General features: G+C 37.3%; 1 protein-coding gene across 4 annotated transcripts in view; it reads left to right on the top strand.

Annotated features, from left to right (window-relative positions):
- The window catches only part of CDC14A (cell division cycle 14A), a 52,846-nt gene that overhangs the window by 2,376 nt on the left and 31,618 nt on the right, over positions 1 to 18,852 (top strand). For all 4 annotated transcript variants that reach the window (XM_039556154.1, XM_039556152.1, XM_039556153.1 and 1 more), the window contains exons 3-5: positions 8,896 to 8,971; positions 15,063 to 15,155; positions 17,395 to 17,474. In XM_039556154.1, the coding sequence (XP_039412088.1) occupies positions 8,896 to 8,971; positions 15,063 to 15,155; positions 17,395 to 17,474 (249 nt within the window). The remainder of the gene's footprint in view (positions 1 to 8,895; positions 8,972 to 15,062; positions 15,156 to 17,394; positions 17,475 to 18,852) is intronic.

Here is an 18,852-nt window from a genome sequence, read left to right as displayed (position 1 = left end):
GAAGTATTTTGTGTGAGGATAGTGTCATATTAAAAAAAAAAAAAAAAAGTACTGAGAAATTTGAAGGGGGAGGAAAGTAATTTTCTTTAGCATGTAAAGGAAAATCTGTAGGTATGTTCCTTAACCCAGTGTTAACTACGTATGAGGGTGTAACCTGATGCCAGATATAGTTACCAGGTAATGGAAAGAAGCAAAGTTTCCTTTATCTTCTAGGGCACATCTAAAGACTTTGAACACGTAACTCCTGGTGTATGTTCTGAATTGATGGTTCCTAATCTGTTTGGCCCCTTTTAAAGTTGTTGTCCTGTATCTGATACCATAAAGATACTCTCCCTTTTGTGCTCATAAAATGCTAAAATGTGATATGAGGTAGAAAATAAGTGACAGTTACCAGGTGGTACCAAGGACTTGTGTAATAACCTTTTACATATCATTGCTAACCTTTCCCCTGGTATTTGTACTGCAGCACCCATCCCTATCAGTGTATGCCATATTTGGTAATAAACCCATGCCTGGTTTTATTTTTTTTCTTTTTTGCCCTCTCATATCCAAGGAAGTTTATATGGTTTCGGGGAAGTAAAGGCAGGTGTCAGTAGAGTTACCATTTTAATGTATATTTTTAATATCTTTCTGAATTTGGAAATCTAGAGGTAAATTGGGGAATAGAATGCAAGACTCAGTTCTTGGGGAAGTACTAATTTTTCTATAGCTTCCCTTATGCTCATCAACAAGCTTGACATCAGTCTATTGTCTTTCCCAGGCTGCACACGAAGTGGGGGGCCTGACAATAGCACTCGTCTGTAAGTAGTAGTAGGGCATAACTTTAGTACAATAGATCAGATGGTCTCCTCACTTCCTCAGAAATGCAGTCTTCTTTCTGAGAAAGTGATTAGAAGTATTTGTTGCATGATAGCAAAATAAATACTTGGAAGTGAGTTTTGAAGTGCTGTAGCTCAGAACAGTGGTTTGCAGAGTCTTCATGGAAATGTCAGAATTCCACAGCCACTTTCGCTTTTTAATCAAATGAGTTGTTCAGAGAGTTCCAAGGAGGAGGATAGGAGATGTCTACTCAGGCATTAAATCCTGAGCACCTGGGAGGTATGTAAGTAATTACATTCATACAATTGTTTATTGACTTAACTTTGCTTAGATGCATCTTCATAGTGACAAGACAAAGATACTTCATTGTGCTTGGAAGTAAACTGCTTTTCTTTCAGCTCTTATTCTGTTTAAAATGCTTTTCTTCGGGCTCCTATTCTGTTAGCTTGTTACAGAATTTTATTTAGCTGACTTTACAGAGGTGTCAGTTTGCTTCACGAAGCAGTATCTGATCTGAAAACCTCATGAATATGTAGGTTTGGAGTTGCCTGATTACAAAGAGCCTGCTACTGGATCACAGAGTACTTAAAAACTTGCTGCCTTGCTTCCCTTTTTTTCCCCCCCCACTCTTGAAGAGACATAAGGAAGCAATTTTGTACATTAGTACTATACCCCTTTTATTAAACAAAACGGCTGTAGTGCTAGATTTGATGGTTTGGGAAGTTTGGGGTTGACTTGCTCCTGTAGCTTGTCATGTGATTTATCACTAAATTATACACAAAGTATGGTTATGTAATCTTGAGCACTTTAGCCTTCAGTTCTCTCTTGAAGTTTTTAACCATTCTAATGACTTCATAACACTGTCTAACTTAAACATTCACACTTTAAAAAGATAATAAAGGCATTCTTAAAACCATTTAAGCCTATCTCAAATGCTAGCTGACTAGGAACTTGCTAGTAGAACTGTCACTATTTCAGTTAAATGTGCTGCAATTTAACCTTGAACCTATTATGCCAGGGAAATGGTATGCAAATGCCTCTGTTAAGAGAACAGGAAACCTGAATGGAATGATACAATTCTGAAATATCTTCTTTGATGGTTCTGTTTCTGTAAGATTTTCTCTGAGTCTTTCTAAAACTCTCTTGAGGTTCCTCCTGAGGAAGTGCACTTCTTCTTATAAGGGAACACAGTCTTTCAGGATTGTGTAGTACAGGTAACTATTACTTCAGAAAAATGGAGTTGATGAGAAACAATCCATCTTGATGAAGATTGTCATTTGGCAAATAGACAAACCTTGCCTTGGCAAGAGCTCAATTAATGAGTTAGGCACTAGTAAGAAGCTTTTTATTCTCTAAGAATAGCGTCTTTCACATTTCACCTTCCAGTAAGCAGATCTGGGTTGAGAATACTACACTTGACTGGTTAACTTGGCTTTCACATAGTTTATCAAAGCAACTTTTAATGTCTTTTTTATTTCTGAGAAGTTTTCTCAAGCAAAATCAGAATTAAATAACGTAAAATGGAAATCTCTTACTGATGAATTATAATGGCAGCCTTCATAAATCATACTGCTTTTATTCAGTCATTTGTTCTGACTTTGGATCTCTTGTATAAACAGTTTTTGCAGATCTAATCTCTGACATTGTGTAAACAGCTGTAGAAGTAGTAAATATGATAGTCTCTGTATATCGTGCTTTACACTAAAACTTTCTTTCAAGCTACGGTATGCTACTTGCCCATTTCACAGCAGTCTTCATGATAGCTACTTCAGTTATGTAGCAACAGAGCAAGACTCAAGTGCTTAGCTGCAGCAATATTAAATGAGTACTGTTTCTTCTACTGCATGTGTATATGCAAAGAAGCAGTTTATCTTTCCTGTGAGAAGAGTAAGGGTTAGCCTATCGGGTTTTGCTTTGGTTAAATGCTGCTTTTCTGTGCCTCTCCAGTAACAGTACTTGCATAGGAAACCTGAACTTCTCCATCTTTCTGTGGCTTAAATCATTTGAAAGGAAAAAGAAAACTTAGCATTGTTACAACAGTCAGAGCTGTCACTTCACACAGAAAACAGGGAATTCCTTGTTTGCATCAGTAATTTTGAAGATTTGACCTTGACTATTGGATGACCAAGATAGCTTAGTAAGATGAAGTCCAAAATTAAAAAAAGGGAATTTCCTTAATTTTGTACCTATACGTTGCTTTACCATTTCTGTCTTTGCTTTTTATAAGTAAAATATAAAATGCATTTGCCAGTAGTACTGAGGAGTTTTTTCTTTTGTTTGCAGTAAAAGGGTACCAGGATAAAACAGCAGCTTTCTAAGCTCCAGTTTTATATTGGATGGGAATGTAGCTTGTTTAGGAAACTGCTTAGGTGCATCTTGGCCTCTGCTAAGATGACTTTTTTTCCAAAGAGACTAGGCTTCTGACATGACCTGAAGGTTCTTCTATAGGGAAACTTTCTATGGGAGAACCTCTTCATTGATATTTTGGTTTTGATATCAAGGAGCATTGGATTAAAAAATCACGTATCTGGAATAAGTATTTAATTATGTGTAATTTAGATCTGTGAGTTGTTGGGTTTTGAAGAATCAGGATCTTGAGGAGGATTTGGAACTTCCAAGAGGAAATGGACTTAATACCTGGGCTTTTTTGCATAATCCAGGGCCTCTGCATTATTTTTACCTTTAGATATTTCCACGGTTATGTTTGCTGTATCATCCTTTGTCTGTTCAGAAGCGTGCAATCCCTAAGTAGCATTAAGCATCAGGGATTTTGTCTCGGCCCGATTAAGAAAGCTCTTAACAATTCACGTGTTATTGGAATCCGTGGACTAGAGGAGGAAAACAGTGGCCACCTTTTTTCATGTGCTTGAGAAGTGGGGAGGAGAAACACAGTCCAGGAAACTGGAGCTGGAGAAAAAAGCCTGAATTGGTAAGATTTCCCAACCAGCAGTTAGGTTGTAATGAGTGTGCAGACTGATCCTCTCTCACCCAGAGACTTTGTTGCATGTGAGATGTGCTCATCTTGTGGTTTGAACCAAGTAGCTGTACTAATCAGTTGGCCACTTCTGCAACACCTGGCTCTTGTATTGTTGAGTGGCCAGGCTCAGAACCGATGCAGCAAGGCCTTTAGAGGGTAGTAACCTGAATGTTCCTGCGTAGAAAAGAGGGAGGGAGGAGCAAGAAGGATGAATCACTATAAGAGAAACAATCTCATTGCTTAATTTTAATAGGAAGCTGGACATTTATAAAATGCTGAAAAATTTGAGAAGTTTTGCAGTTATTTCACCGGTTTCTTAGGTTTTAGCTTTTGACTTAAGTAATTGCAAGCTTGGTAGGGGCTCCTGTTTTGGCAGGAAAGTGGCTTTATATGATGGCAAGCCTTCAGTAAGGCAAACATTATACTTTAAGGAGTCCTTGTGCTATAGTTCAGGGATATGTACTCCAGAAAATGATTGCAGTTATTAAATGATGCCTCTGTTTTCAAGTTACCAAACCAATGACTGAATAAGGTGGCAAGCAAGAAACCTCATGCCCTGATTGGAAGTGAATGGCAGTACAAAACTACTGCTCTGTAGGGAAAAAGTACCAGGCATGTGGAGTAAAGTATAAGTAATGCATTTTATCTTTGAAAGATGGTATCTTGGCCTGATAGATTGACTGATGTTAATATGGACCTTAACAAATTAGGGAGATGGACGATCACCAACTGTATGAAGTTTAACAAGGGCAAGTGCCAGATTCTGCACCTGGGATGGGGCAACCCTGGGTGTATGGGCAGACTGGGGAATGGGAAGCTGGAGAGCAACATTGCAGAGAGGCACCTCCGCGTACTCTATGATTCTGTGGAGGTTATCAATTCAGTTAAAAGTCTGCTAGGCTATAGTATTCCTTCATTGAATGGCACCATCTAATAATTCAGGATGGCAAATCTGTTTCATTTTTCTCTGGCACAAGGGTCGAGTGCTTAGTAAGAAGTGGTGTTGGCATTCCGAAGTGCTGGTTCAGGCTTGAACTGACTGATGGCACCTTCATGTGGCATCCCATGGAACTGCAGTTGGAAACGACTTGTTACTAAGGGGTGTGGGCTGCATTTCTTTCACCATTAAATTCCCTGGAAGAATTTACAGTAACTGTTTGCATGGCAGAGTATACCCATGGGCTGGCCTTTCTAGGGGGAAGACCATTCCTCTGATACAGTACAGCAAGTGCCTCAGATATTATACTGCAACAAAGTACAGGTAGGAAGAAATGGTTCTAGGAGTCTAATCTACAGAGAAAACAGATACCAGAAACTTTTGCTACTGCTTCCAGGTGGCATCATGATGGTATTTTTGAAGTAGAGTATTTAAATGTCATCTAGTATATTCTGGGGTTTTGCCGCTTGGTTTGAGAAGCGTAATGATAGCAAGTCTCCATGGGATGAGGGGGAAGAATAATTTAAGGTATCATCTAAGTATTTGATTAAAACAAAATACAATTAAATGTTAATTAATACCATACCTGCCTTTTGTTCCTCTGATTTCCACCTCCATTGTTAATGACTGTCTCTCTAACTGGCTTAAGCTTCAGAGACATTCCAATTTCTTACTGTATTTAAATGCTTTGTTCAAATATCTAGAGGTAAAAGAGATGGAAGTAAAATGATACTGGATTAATTGTTATCAGTGACTCCTTGACTTCTCTTATGTTGATCTTCAACTTTTGCCAAATAAAATTCTTTATTCAGATGGTGACTTGGTATGCCATTTCATCCCCATTCCCTATATATACCCTGCCTATTTCCCATGTTCCACTTACATTCACTTAAAGTTGTGGTCTTAACGTGAAAATCCTTTGGGTGAATCAGGATCAAGTGTCACTAATTCAAGTATAAAAATGGCCTTTTATAGAAAAAGTAATGAGGGTGCATAGTATTAAATCCTTCTGCTTAAACATGTCAGAAACTGTATTTAGGTCTAGGGATGTAAATTGAAGAAAGATTTTGTAGATCAGAGCTCACTGACTTCAGTACAGAGCCTTGTATTATCTTTCAAAGAACTCTTTTGATTTGAAGGTTGTAAAGCACATTTTTAACTTAGCCCAAATAAAGAAGGGATAATTAACTTACTCAGTTTAGAGGTATAAAATGGAGAAGGATTATGTTACATGCATTATTTTAACTTTCAGCCTCACATGTCAACCACAATGTTTTATCAGCAAAGTCAATGGCTGGTTTATACTGCCTCTGTGGTAGTAGGGAAATAACTTGGGACGTGCCAGTGGTTTTCTGTATGGGTAGTAATGCTAGTGCAGCAGTGACCAAAAGTGCCTTTCCTTTGATTGTGTTTGGATTCTGAGAAATATCTTGTTTCTGCAGCATAGACAAACAGTGGCAGTATGAGAGTCTTAAACTCAGGTACTTCTGCCCCCACTCCACCATATTAAGAGAAGCGCTGGATTCTCAATGGTAATCAGTGATGGAGAAATAGTCAAAGATTGTGCCATCTTTAACTTGGTGGCTGAGAGAAGCTGAATAGTTTCATTTTGTAGAAATACAATTACTTCCTGGATAGACTCAAATGTGTTTTATCCTTATACCCCCCAAAATAGTAATTTGTCTTGTGGATAAATTTGAAAATTGGTTTTCATGTACTTTTCCTACACTGATGTTTGAATTAATTTAATCACGTGGAAAAGTAGAAGTGGTTATGACTTCATATTGATGTACTTCAAATGATTGTAATACATCTTATCGTAAAACATGGCTGTACTTGTTCAGTTCTTTAGATGAGCTGTGTATTCAGTTACATCTTTCAGATACTTTGCTCACAATGGTTTTTAAAAAAGTATTCTGTATTACAGTAACTATCCCATTCCATATTTTTCCACAAGACTTTAAAAAGTATTTTTCCAAAATAATTTTAATATCATAAGTTTTACTCTTCATCATATATTTAAGTGAAAGAATGCTCTAAAACTGATGGAGTAAGATAGGGTGGGGGTGTTTGATTCATGTTAGTGCCGCTGTGTGGGTGGAGATGTTAGGAAGCTTTTTACATGACTTTCCTAGTAGCTACATTCACACCAGTGTTGTTAGAGCTCCAGTTTTAACTTCTTGTTTGTCCTAACTCATACTTGTCCTTAGAACTTTTTATTTCATCTCTATGAAAAACTGTATGGAGGGTTTTCTTTTAAAAATAACTATTGACCGTATCTGGCAGACTTATCTCTAAGAGAAGATGAGGAATTCTGAAGTTAAACCCTGCTTTACTGCTACTGCAGTTTTCTCTTGGTTTAGTTAACTTCTGTCCAACCTGCAAATTAAGTTCTAGGAGTTGAACAGCTTGGTCTTTTTCCCAGCTAATTAGCTTCTGTAATTACATCATAGTGTTTTGTGCTGAACTGAATATTAACCAATACTTGTATTGTTACTTGATGTTGTAAAGTAGATGATAGTGAAGTAGCATTGGTGTGGCAGGAAGGCTGCTTGTCTTAGTGATCAAACTAATATGATTGTCTCTTTTTGCACTGGTCTTGGCTTTCTTGGTTGAGAGAATGTGGGGAGGATGATATCAATGATGTTATAAGCACTAAAAAGATAAAGCACTCCTAATTTGGTTTTGTGTCTGCACAGAAGGGGTGAAGCCAGAAGGCACCTCTGCAGATATGTAATGCAACCTGTGGGCTCAAAGCAAGGCTGAGAAGAGCAGGTTGTTCAGATCCTTGTACAACTTGGTTGTGACTTTACAACCTCTCTGTGCAATTGCTCCCCAGTGTTTGACTGCTCTCAAAGTGGAAATTTTCGTTTTATATTCAACTGGAAAAATAAACCCTTTGCCACAGGGAAGAAAGCTTGATAGGTACTGCCATCTATCCTATCTTGTAATTTCAGTAAGTTCTGGACATACGGTCTTTGAATTACAGTTCAAAGACCGTAAGTCCAGAACAACTTTTTCCTTTGTGATTCCCCAAATAGAATGCATTCAGATGCCAATGGTTTGTTTTGTTTGTCAGTAGGCAAGAAGCTTCCTGTCTCTTTTATCAAAAAGGCTTATGGCAGATCAGATTAAAGCAGTTTAAGTAGTTGTCCATTCTCACTGTAATTCATAACGTGTGCTTCAATAAATTTGCATAGCCCATCAAGATTAAGATTTTTATGCACAAAAGGAGAATTACTGGAGGACACGACATTTGCAGCTTAAATTTTGACCAGTTTTGCACAATTGATGGAGAGGGAGCTCTAGAAGAGTTTGCTGTAAGTTGCTTGCATAAAGGCTTCTGTTACTTGTAAAGGTGCCTATATAGAGGGTTTGCTAGGAAATCACTGTGAATCACTGCAAGGAATGCCTGTTGTGCAATAATTTTCCTGTACAGACTACTGCTACTAACTCTTACCTTAAGGCCAGAGAGTGTTGCTTCAAATACAACACAGTTTAAAAGTGTAGAAGAGAGAAACAAGAACAATGAGAAGTTGATATTTAGAACAGGAAATAATAAATTGGAAGAGCAGCCCATAGGTGAGGGGCGGAAAAAAGGAAACATAATTAGATTTAAAGTGTGTATGTAACATCTAATCTCTGGAATAGCGAAGGAAGGGGTATAAAGAAATGAGCTTAAATTTCAGACAGAGATCAAGACTAGATGTTACTACATAAATTTTATCACCCATAAGAAATTCTATTTAGCTTATTCTTGAGAGTATGTAATAACATATTCTTATCTTACGCAGTTGTAGAATCTTTAGGATGATATCAGCATGGTTTAAATGTATATCATGTCTTCAAATTCTTCAGTCTATGGTTTTTTGGCCAAAGCCAGACTGGATGTCATGGGATGAAGAAAAAAATTCTCTAGTTAGTGTGTGTATATAATGGGAAAAATAGTTACTGGAATACCTTAAACTGAAGCTATGAGTAAGTTTAAATTAATTGTTCCTATTGTCCTTTTAAATTAATCAAGAAAGGACTTATCTGTTGTTCCATGTGTATTGGCTACTCAGTATCCTTTATTTCCAGCTTTAATTATCAATGACATGCATGTTGAAATTTGCTTAGCTCTTTTGTATTAATAACTCTGGGTTTTGTTTTTTTCCCCCAGTTTCTACGGAGATTTTGGACCTTTAAATTTGGCAATGCTATACAGATACTGCTGTAAACTAAATAAGAAATTAAAGGTAAGCTTCATTTAAAAACAATGTTCCTGTATTTTTGTATTTTCAAATTGAAATAAAATTTGCCAGTTTGAAAGTGTTTATTAGGTGCTCATTAGCTAGATGGTTATTGCTAAGGATTATTATTAAGGATGTTCTTTGTTCCAAGTTTGTTTCCCTCTGAAGAGTGGAAGAAAATAATATGCTCTCATTTTGGCTTAGGAGGTGAGGCAGGTGACTGAAGGCTTTGTTCATCTTTTTGCATAACCTTAACACCTTCAAGACAATAGTAACAAAAGCTTCTGCTCGTGTCACGGGTTTTCAGCTAATGAAGTGTGTATGCTGGTCTGAATAACTGAAAAAGCAGGTACTCAAGGAAGAAAACATGGGTCCTGAAATCACACTTTTTAAAGTAAGCCTCAGTGGAAAGGAGGGTGGGGGCAGAGCAAGAGAGAGAAGGCGTTTATACTATGAGAGCACTGCTAGGCAGTAGGTAAAACATGGGTGTCTCATCAACACAGTTTTGGTCACAAATCTAAAGCACGGCATATGTGGCTAAACCCCAGCTCCATCTCAGCCAGACCCACTGAATGTTATGTACAGCTGCAGACTTAACCTTCTCCAAATACCTGTGAAGAAGTGATTTTCAGCGTGTATAGAAAATCCATCAACTGCAAGAATTGAAAGATGTTTTAATTCCAAAATGCTAATTAACGTAACTTGTGGGCAAATAGTGAGGAAGCCCTTCACTAAATATTACAGATTTAAAATATTAGACCTGTTACTGAAAGAAGGGGAAAATAGGACAACAGATGTGATTGCTTTGGCCACTGTTAAGAGGGTCCCTTTATGGAAAATGGCATTATGTCTAGGTGCACAAATAAAACCCTTAGTTAAGATGACTAATGCTATCTACTGCTTTCAGGGGCATGCTGAATTCCATGTGTTCTTAAGAGGAGGCCCTGCAAACTGAGGGACTTGTAGAGTGCTATAAATTTCTTGGGAAAAAAGGAAGTGCTTCTAGTGAAAATTTACATTGCTTCTTAGTTTAAAAAGATATTTATAAAGATAAAAAGTTAAACTCTGCTATTTGCTATTTTGAATGCCTGTGCTCATATTGGGAAAACATTGGATTTGCCATTTGATAACACCAGAGACCTTATAAATACATTATCACCCTATTCTGCAGTGCCACTGTCCCATTCAAATGCATGACCAATGATTCTTACTCAGTAGGAATCTATTTTTCACCTTAATTGTGCTGCGTGTGACCTTATATTTGAGTTATTAAAAACTGAAGAATGTTTGCTCTGTGAAGCAGTTTCTCCAGAGAAGAACCAATAATAAACCTGCTGTTCTAACTTCACTGTGCCCATGGGAACTAGAGATATCAGTTGCGTCTTTTCCAGGTTTGGATTGAGACACTGATCAGTTTGGAACCTTAATATAGTCTCATGTATTACTGTATGCCTTCAGTCTTCAACCTAGGTACCAAGAGTTTCACCCAGAAAAGAAGTATGCAGCTAATAAATATCTTGGGGTTTTTTTTAATGGTTCAGTATTAAACAGGAATGTGTCTGCAGTCTTTATTTTTGTTGTGAGACCATCATCTTGCTCATTGAATGAGGCAAGCTAATTGTCAGAAGTGGCTTGTAAGCATGATGGTGAAGATTGGATGTTATGATGGCAAAAATAAGGGAGCTAAATTGGAACTGAACTATTAACCCCAATATTTGCAGGGTTGGTTTAGCAAACTGTAATGTCATTTTAATGTAACTTCTCTATTTTTTGAAAAGAGTGAATGTACTTGTGCTGCTGGGTGAAGGGTACAGCTGGCCAGGACTGGGACAGAGAAGTCTCCACTGGGAGGAAGTGCAGTGTGTTGTTGCTGGCTTGCCAGAGGCTAATTCCAAATAGGTTAAATTAAACTCCTAATGCATGAGAGAGAAGGGTAACCTGATAGTGCAGCCACTTGAAAGTAATACCTGGAATCAAACAGCTAAAGCTTGGAATACTGCCAGAGTGGTATAGAAACTTCTATATGAATAGATTCCTGTCTAGCTGATTGGCACTGCTCCTGGGGTAGGCCAGCACTGCTAGTGTAAGCTTCTGGTAGTTAAAATACGTGCCACACTCTGTCCTAATTTAGATACCATCTGCAGAGGGTAAGTAGGCTTGTAAGATGGAGTCCCTGGGCTGAAGCCTGCCTCTGCATGTGTATTTACATGCCTCAGAGGAGTGCATCTGCTGGGGACTGTAGGCCTAGCTTCAGTGGCTGCTGCTTAGCTTCCCCAGGCCAGAATTACAGAGTCATCATTTCTACGCCTCATCTTGTGTCTGTCCTTCACACGTCCCCAAGAGGAGTTCTGGGGCCTGAACCAGTGTGTTCACAAGTTCATGACCTGTGCCTTGTCTGCCCTGCAGCAGCAAAAGTATGGTAATGCTCGTGTGGCACCAGGTGATGTGTAAGCAGCCTGGGATGAGCGTTTCAGAGGTGGAAAGTACAGATTGGACTAACGACAGAGAGAGAGTCCTATTGGGCAACTGCTGCTTGCACACCCTTGCCGAAAGGGTGCCCTGTGACCAGCAGCAGGATTTGTTTGATCATAGGAAGTAAAAGACACTGCAGATTATCATGGGATGGTTGCTATTACCATACTGCAATACATCTGAGACCCTGAAGCAATCATAGTGCTTAAGCCCAGATGATTTGGTATACTTGGCTGGGTAATCAGGGAGTGTTGCTGATAAAAATGATACAAGTATTGAAGATCAATGGCAGGAGAGAAAAGGTACTGGCAGGTTTATAAACTATGGAGTTCACATTTTTTGTATGCTAACTGTATTGCTGCTGAATCATAGAGGGATTCGGCTAATTGTTTTGTTTTAATATAAATAAACTGCTGGGCATACACATGGAACTATAGTAATTGCAAAGCATCTCCTTTAGGACAGCCTAGATTTTGAGGCAGGGTTGCATGCATGTGTTTAATTATTTTCTATTAAGTTTGTCAGTCTTGTATTCACTGCTGTTTACGTGCACATATTACCTATATATACACACCTGTATATATATAAAAGTAGAATTTGCATAGATGTAGGCTTATTAAACACATTGAAGTAATTTCTTGCTTGAACAGTACAACTATGTTAAACCATGCCATTTTATAAAATGCTGTCAAATATATGGTAATTTTACACAGCTGTCAATCCAGTAATTGTCCATGGCACTTTTTAATCCTGTCATCAATTTCTCTGCAAATAAATCTATTTTGAGATTTACAAGGAACTTTTAAAAAAGAAAAATGTAATCTTACAGTGAAAGTAAATGTTCTGTAACCCTCTCATACACTTCATGAATTAGTTTTATCACCTAAAGCAAAAACTGCTACATTTTCTGTGTAACCTCTGCTTTTAATTCACAAGATTGTCTTTCAGTATATTCCTCTGGGGTATATCTTGGCAGATACTGTTGTGTTATACTGTTAAAATTTCATCTTTTAATGATGTGTGAAACTGATAAAATTTTCTTACTGGTAAAGGATATTTTTTGTGCTTTATAGCGTGTGCACCTCAGTTTTATTGCGGAAAAAAAAAGTTTATTGGCAACTAAGTTATCTGCAACTATAGTTATTCCCTAGAAGACCTGTATTGAAAAAGTCTGTTTTGAAACATTCCTGGTTCTTCAGAGCTGTGCAGTGCCTAAGGGAACTAAAGCCCTAATCCATTCAGGTGGAGCTCTGGAGCTGTAAAAACAGTCACCTCCCAGAACTGTTGTGAAAGCTTGTCATTGGACCTGGCCACAGGAGTAGATGTAGTTTATGAAATATGGTCAGAAAATCGGTATTTTTAAAAATAGATCCAACAGCTTAGTTTTGATAGTGAAAGTGTACTGAGTTGACAAACTGCACGTTAATGTTAACAGATGCATTACATTGATGCTTCAGCAAACACCTACTGTAAAACTTAATTTTCTGATACTAGTGTGTAAATAAAAACAGTGATCTGTTTTATAGGCTTCTGAAAAGTTAAATTGTGCTGCTGTTTTCCACTGCTTTCTGTGCTATTAGGCATTAATGTCGGTTTTCAATTTTGTGTTAAAGCTTTAGTCAGGATTCAAAACACATTTAAGTATTTCATATAACGAGGATTAAACCCTTACATTTTGAAAATTATGCACTAAAACTGATATATTGTTTTCATCTAAATATTCTGGAAACTTCAGGTTATGGCTGCTTTGGGTACAAAAGTGTCTCAAAATTGGAATGACTTGATATACCCATATGATTAAAAAATCCATTCTATAAAATAAGAAATATGGTCTTATTACATAGAACTTACTTCTCACTAGCTAGCTTTGCAGTTTAAAATAGTGTTTTAGGTGAACTGTAAACTGCTGCAAAGAACTTTGCTTTAAAATAAGTAGTAGTCAATAAGTTATAATTGAAGTTCTGTCACTGTTGCATAACTACTGTAATCTTATCCCACCTACACATCATGGGTGGAATTGCAGTTAGAGAACACTAAAATTAAAAAATTGAGGAGGGGGAAGAAGGGAGGAATCTTAAAGTACTGGGATTCATTTTGTCAAGTTTTAATAGTAATTGAATGCTTCACTAATTAAGTAACAACTTGTGCTTTGTATGTTTGCATATACACTGAGAGATGTTGCTGTTGGCCTCAAGATACAACCTCTTCCAATCAACAGCAACCATCTATTTCAGGAATTAACAGTCCTATTTAGATACACTCAGTTGCATTAACTCTCACTCCTTCCACCTCTGGAAGTTGTGGCTTGTAAGACCAGACTGGAAGGTGCAGTTAGAACTGTGACTAAGGGTGCTGTTTCTGTGGGGGGTGGGAGTAAGAAACTCACTGTTGTACCTACATCAGTTTTCTCCTGAGTTGATTGGCTATTTGATACTTTTTTTTTCGTAAAATTTGATAAAACTGTTCTAAAATTTGCAACAAGTTTTGAGCTGAGAGCAACATTGACAGATTTCTGGAAGTGAAATACAGTTGGCGCTACAAATGAAAGAAACACTGTTGTGAAGCAGTTACCTTATCTCCCCTCCCCAAGTGTCAACAGTGTCAAGAGTTAGAAACCTGAAGTTGGGTAATAGCAGCGGTGTTAGGGCATTTTATAGAATGTGCAACTTTTAAAACTAGAAAAATGCTTCAAATATTTAGAAACAGAATCTAGTATGTCTGTTGATCACTTCCTCAAAACTGTAGGAGTACTGTAAAAATCAGTCAGGAAAAATGTGCAGTTGTGTAGCAGAATGGAAGTGTGGCAATTTGTGAAGTTTAAAAAATTGTTGGTGTGGTAAATTGTCCAACTTGCCAACTTGACAATATTTGTCTCTCTCTGGCTTTAAATAGTTTTGCCGCAGCTTGTCATTATTGTTCTTTTCTGGTGCTTGTTGATTTTGTTTTCAATGAGAGGTTTGTCTGCAGGATTCTGACACAGGCTTCTTTTCTTCCTAAAGAAACAAGAATTGCGAGTTTTGTCTTTGCCTAGCCTTTTCTTCAGGCTTTTCTCTTATGCAATCTTTTCTTTCTTACTTTTAAAATGAATTCTTGCTGTTGAAGCTTTCTAAAGATGTCTGTCACCCCGTTTTAAAATAGTATAGATGGAAGTGTTTAAGTTAAAAAATGCCTGTAAGGTTGATTGCTTGAGTTTTTCTTCTGTCTTCTCCACAGAATTGTGTGCTAAAGAGATTTAACATACAGGAGGATGTTTTAGTTTGAAAATGTCAATGTCTTTAATCAGTGTTCATAAGCTAATGTTTCAAATACCTAAACGTGGGGGAAAAAAATCCAGTTTTTTGTACTGAAGATTTTGGTTCATCTGCACATTGTAGCATGTTTTTGTAGAGCTAACCAAGAGATCTGCCTGGAAACAGTGGCTATTTCCTTGCACTCTTACTTATCTGTGTTATAAGATTGTTCAGAGTATCAGTAATTTTTTCTCTTTTAATTTTAAGAATCTTTTATAAGAATTTTTTCTGACCTATTTTGCAGTTTTGGAAAACTGGTTTGGCTAAAGTATTCTTAAAGTGTATTCTTTTCTTAGTAAATATGCTGTTTTGTTTGTTTACTTTCTTTTAAACAGTATTTCAGTCTATCAAGAAAGAAGATCGTGTACTACACCAGTTTTGACCAGCGGAAGCGAGCGAATGCAGCGTTTCTAATAGGTGCATATGCTGTAAGTATTTTTGATCCCATGGATACTTTAACCTTCCTTAAGAGACTTCGGCTTTGTGTGAAATGGCTTCTCTAGGGGTGCTCCTTTAGGGAGGTGAGCAGATGGTCATTTCATTTGTCTCTAAGCTGTCTTTGAAAACTCTGTGGTATGAGTTTTAGGGAAACCCTGTCTTCGTCCCTTAACTCCTTTTATTTTACTGCACAGGGAATGGCTTTGGCAGATCCTCTGCATGTTTTTCCATAGAGTACCAATTTCTTGAATGTGGAAAATCCGAATCACGAACTGACCTCTAACTGATCATACTAGAATCAATTGCTTTTCATGTCATTAGTGAGATTCAGAGTGAGAAGGAGAAAAGATTTTTCTCACAGCCTTCTAAAAGTTATTAGACCAGAGGCATAGTGATTATTGAATTGATTTCTTTTCTCATTTAATTTTCACAGCCTACCCAGAATAATAGACAGCGTGCCACAACTCTACCAGTGTTTGAGAGTTAATTGAGGAGGTTCAGTTTATTTGTCCTGGTTCCTGTTCCTTTTCCTTATAGGTAGCAGATAGACTGGACATATTTCTTTCTCATGATTCCTTTGAGTGTGTATTTTGTTAGTAATACCTTTATTAGATTTCTGTAATGCCAGTAAGAGAGAAAAGCTGTTAAGTTCTTAAGTTTGTAGTTCTAATGGCAGCAAATGACCAGATAATAGCAAACTACTAGGGCATGTCCAGTTAATTTGCTTGCATGAGTGTTTTTTCCTAATTTAAAAATCTAAATTACACATCTCAGTCCTACCTGAAACATGCTGGTAATCTAAGCAGCTCTAGAGGGGATCTGTTGCATATACTTCTGATTTGTAAATGGCAGGTGCAGGTGGGAAAAAATGAATCTAAATTGCACTTGAAATACTGTGGATAAGTGTTAAGGTGGACTTGGAAAATACTGATTCCCTTTTTGTTCTGTAAGCTTCTTAGGAAATACGATATGAGTTTTCTTGACAGCAGGTGTGTGTGGCCAGTATTGCTACATGTCATGTGCCTGCAGAGTGCCCTGACTGTGGGGAACTTTCAACCACATCATCGCTCAGGAGGTTGAGAACATAAAAATGAAAACATCAGAGAAAAAAAGGTTTAAATGTTCAGTATTTATTGAATCGGGGTTTTACAAGTAGTGGTGCCATATGGTAAGATTTACAGTAGTGACAGTGGGGCAAGGGAAGAAGACCTTGTCCCTTGTAAAAAAACTCTTGTAAGAGAATAGTTACTGTCTATAAAGTACTTTTTTTTCAAGCTTTTACTCACATTGCTTTTTAAATACCAGTTCAGTTTATCCAAACTATTCACAAGGGGCTTTTTGGGTTGTTAGGATTTTTTTTGTGTATGTTGCAGAAAGAAAGCACTCCAAAGATTTGTTAGATTAAAAACAAAGCTAAGATTTGGTTGCTGATGCTTCATTGATACAGATGAGTCGGAAAATGTCTCCTTGATTTTTCTTAATGGAATTCACTACTTTTTAGGTGCTGAAGATGTCTGTGATCTTTTCCTTTTCATTTCATGATCCTTTCTCCTTCAGTTAGTGTATTGCTCTTGACATCCAAGATAATTCCGATTTTTTCAGGAGCTTGTTCAGTGTTTCTTTCCCTCTCCTCTTTCGTGTTCTTAATTCCTTTTTTTTGTGTTTCCTCCTGGTGTTTTTATTATGAGCCTTTATGAGCTGTGTGGACAGTGTTTGGTTGAAGATGTCATGTACACATGTCTTTGAGCAGACACAGCTTTGAAGGGCCATAACTTTTGTCAAATAAAACCTGCAGTGTTGGGAAAACATGAAGTATGAATTCGCCCCTTCTTCAGATTCACAGGTCCTTGATAAGATGGAAACTCATCTTTTTCCTGAAGTCCTCTGAACTACCCTCTAAGGATCTTTTGTCTATAATCAAGAAGTTAGGCTTTAAATGTAATCTATTTTACAGTAATTCATGCAACATTAAAGTCTTTAAGTTGCAGCAGTGTGTGACATTTTTCTCCAATTTTCTCTTTTTAAAATAAGGGACTGATAGAAAACGAAGTTTCTGTTGATATCTGAATCTTTCCTTTGTATGGGTATGTCTGTTTCTGATATCATGAAAGGAGTATAACATGCATTCTTAGGCGTTTAGTGTGCTGGAGGAAGTTACTATATGGTTAAAGACTTTTCAGACTCAGGGCTGATTTTTTCTTTTTCCTCCTCTTCCCCCATCCCTTTTAGGTTATATACTTGAAGAAAACACCAGAAGAAGCTTACAGGATGCTTTTGTCTGGATCTAATCCACCATATCTTCCATTTAGGTATGTGAACATAAGAAATGAGGCTACCTTTTCTGTTTTGGAATTTGCTAAACAATTTGGGTTTAGATTGCCTCCTGAAAAGGTGTATCATGTCTGATACAGACATTGTACCAAAAGGACTGATCTCCAGAAAAAATATTTTTTACATTTTGTGTAATTACCTGGGGAATAATAAATCATTTAGATTGCTAAAAGTCTTACTTAAGACTCTTAACCTTGTAAACTGTCAGGTTTTGAAAATAGTTCTTAGCATGTTTGTGATTTAGCACTTAAAACTTTTCTTCATAATGCATCATGTGTTACTATTTGGAAGTCATTAAAATATTTTAAATTACCTAGTCCCTAGCTAGTGAGACTTACAGGATTGAAGGGGGTTTTATGCTGTTACATTTTCTCTAGTTTACAGAACAAGTACTGATATTAAGGTTACTGAATGTTTTCAGTGAATCATAAATTGATAGAAACTATCTGTCTTTATTCTCTGTACTACGGTCACATTGGGGCTTGGATCTAAGGAAGTTTAGCTATCATGCTTATCTAATAAAGAGACTTCCAAATATTTTTCATGCTGTGCACTATGAAATGCACTTACGCTTGATGAATGTGACTACCTCATGGTATTCTTATGCAAACAGTGACAATAAAAGGCAACTGCAAGAAGGTCAATACCCTCTCTTTTAGGGGAATCTGCATTTTGCAAGTAGTGTTCACTGTCAGCCAAGGCATTTGTAAATGCAGACCTACTTTGTCTATATCCAATTCATCTGATTGTTCAGCCACTCAGCAAAGGAAGATCAGATTGTCGCTTCTCATACCTTGCACAGAAGCCAGATGCAGTATCTGTTGGGGTGGTAGATTTTTTTATGTCAAGACCAGTTTGACTACAAAATCTTAAACCATCAGCTACATTTAAAAAAAAAAGGTATTAAATCAGTGATAGCTTTTATTCACAGAGAATTTATTCACTGACCTGGTCACTGATAGCTCTCCAGAGCCCAAGAAGTTTACTGAGCTACTGGTATCCATATTTTTTTCAGCTAATTATAAAAGATACTTGGTACAATGCATTTAAAAAGTCAGTTATTTTAAACATGTCAGTGTTTTTTAACATCTCCAAATTCTGTGTAAGATACAGATTTACATTAAGTGTCATGATTTACATTAAACAATGCCTTGCATGTGCCTTAGCATTGCTTCCTTGAGTATCTGCTCCGTGATCCTCCCAGGCAGGCATAGAGGATGGTGCAGTTCTCTGGCTCTCCCTTTCTACCCTTTTTAAAAATAGGAGCAATGTTTCCCTTTTTCCAGTCACTGGGGACTGGGCCTGACTGCCGTGACTTTTCAGATATGGTGGAGAGTGGCTTCACAACAACACCAG

Source organism: Corvus cornix, chromosome 8 (assembly GCF_000738735.6).
Source record: "Corvus cornix cornix isolate S_Up_H32 chromosome 8, ASM73873v5, whole genome shotgun sequence".
Lineage (NCBI taxonomy): Eukaryota > Metazoa > Chordata > Aves > Passeriformes > Corvidae > Corvus > Corvus cornix.
Note: the sequence above shows the minus strand (reverse complement) of the source record. Positions and strands in the feature narration are given on the sequence as shown.